General features: G+C 32.7%; 1 protein-coding gene across 1 annotated transcript in view; it reads right to left on the bottom strand.

Annotated features, from left to right (window-relative positions):
- Positions 1–1455, bottom strand: part of LOC127684874 (cell surface glycoprotein 1-like) — a 12329-nt gene extending 10874 nt beyond the window's left edge. Inside the window, exon 1 of the mRNA XM_052181665.1 lies at positions 1338–1455. Within this exon, the coding sequence (XP_052037625.1) occupies positions 1338–1455 (118 nt within the window). The remainder of the gene's footprint in view (positions 1–1337) is intronic.
- Between the last annotated feature and the right edge of the window lie 256 nt (positions 1456–1711).

Here is a 1711-nt window from a genome sequence, read left to right as displayed (position 1 = left end):
CAGGGAAATTAGATTTTTCAGTAATGACTTTAGTCTTTAATTTACTTTATTTTTAATCTGAAGCTACCAGTACAAAAACTTGATGCTGTGAAAATTCTGGTGGCAGGTTATACTATATCTCTTTTTCTATAGTTTATATCTACTAACAAATTTATCTATCACTTTTGTTTTCTTATGATTTAATTATTCAGAAATTTCTTCTGTTTTTCTATTAGGCTATTGTTTTCATGTTACTTTGAAGTTATTTACACAGTATGACTTGAATCAGACTGTGTATGGATGTCCAGGTTAGAAAATAACCTCAGATGTTACCTACCTCCTTTGTAACAGAGTCTCTCATTGGCTGATGCATGTGCTATATCTTGTCCTGTCTGTGGTTCATTCTTTTTTGTTGTTGTTGTTCTAGGAGTCCAGACAGGCAGTGTCAGAAAAGATGACAGAAGCCAGCTTATCAAATGTTTACCTTATGTTTTGAGCTTTTGGTATATAACTTAAACCTTTATTTTCATTTTTTTGTCTGACAGACTCATTTTTCTTTAAGTTTTATTTTTCCCTACAGGTCTCTAGTAAACCTGGAATTATATTTTCGACATGAGTAATTTAAAGACTTAATAATTTCTCATCTATATGAAAAGATAATTTTCTCAGCTTTCACAGAATATAAGAGCAATGCTGATAAAGAAAACTTAAAGAAAACTTGATCAAATCTTAAACTTTTAAAGAGCTGTATAATTTATAAATCACTAGTATTGCAAATAATGACACTGTGTCTATTTCTGAGTCTCACCTAACATAGTTCTTTTTTCTTGCCTTACTGTAGTGAAAATCTCTAGCCCAAGTGACACCACAGCGAAGATAGCTTGCACCTTCATCTCATTCTTGACAGTGATGCTGGACTTTAAAAAGTGTGTTTGTATACCAATAGCATATGTAAATACATATATAAACAATAGTGTATATTGTAATTTATATGTTTTATATAAATATATAAATATTTGTTTTTATTTATATGTTATAAATGTTGTTTATATATTATATAATTATATATACAATAAAATATATTGGTTTTGTTTTGGTGTTATTGTTTTTGGTGATTATTACTATGATTTTTGTTTTGTTTTTCTTTTTCATTGTCTGTGCCTCTAACACCAGTGTTCTCTTCTCTCTAGTTGCTTTGGATTTTAACCTTGCTTTCCAGCTGCCAGGTTCAATGACTGCGGAGGTTTTCTGAGAGATTCTTACTTGGCCTGTGTGAGTGTTGTCAGGTTGTTTGATGTTTCTTACGTGGTTACTTCCTCTTTTTACATGTATGTATAAAATGGAATTTTGTTCCATACCTTCTGGGAACAAGGAAAAGTTTATGGAAAGTATGTAAGGCCCTGGCACCCAGGTCAGCATGATTGCTGTATCCACCATCATCTTCACACCATTACCATCTCTAGGAGCAGAATCCATGGCCACGTATTTTATATACTGATCATGCTTCTAACAGGGTTAATGTTTGCTAATATCAGCCATATATCTCACAGAAACATTTTCACAATTATAGCATCATAAAATCCTATAGGATGACAATCACTGCTGATGGTACATTTCAGAAGGAAAGAGAAATGGGCACCTAGGAAAAATACAGACTGGAGGGTTGGATTTGTTTTGTCTTGTGTGTTGTGTGGGGCACTACTCACTTGTTCTTCCACACCACAGCTCTATC

Source organism: Apodemus sylvaticus, chromosome 5 (genome assembly GCF_947179515.1).
Source record: "Apodemus sylvaticus chromosome 5, mApoSyl1.1, whole genome shotgun sequence".
Lineage (NCBI taxonomy): Eukaryota > Metazoa > Chordata > Mammalia > Rodentia > Muridae > Apodemus > Apodemus sylvaticus.
Note: the sequence above shows the minus strand (reverse complement) of the source record. Positions and strands in the feature narration are given on the sequence as shown.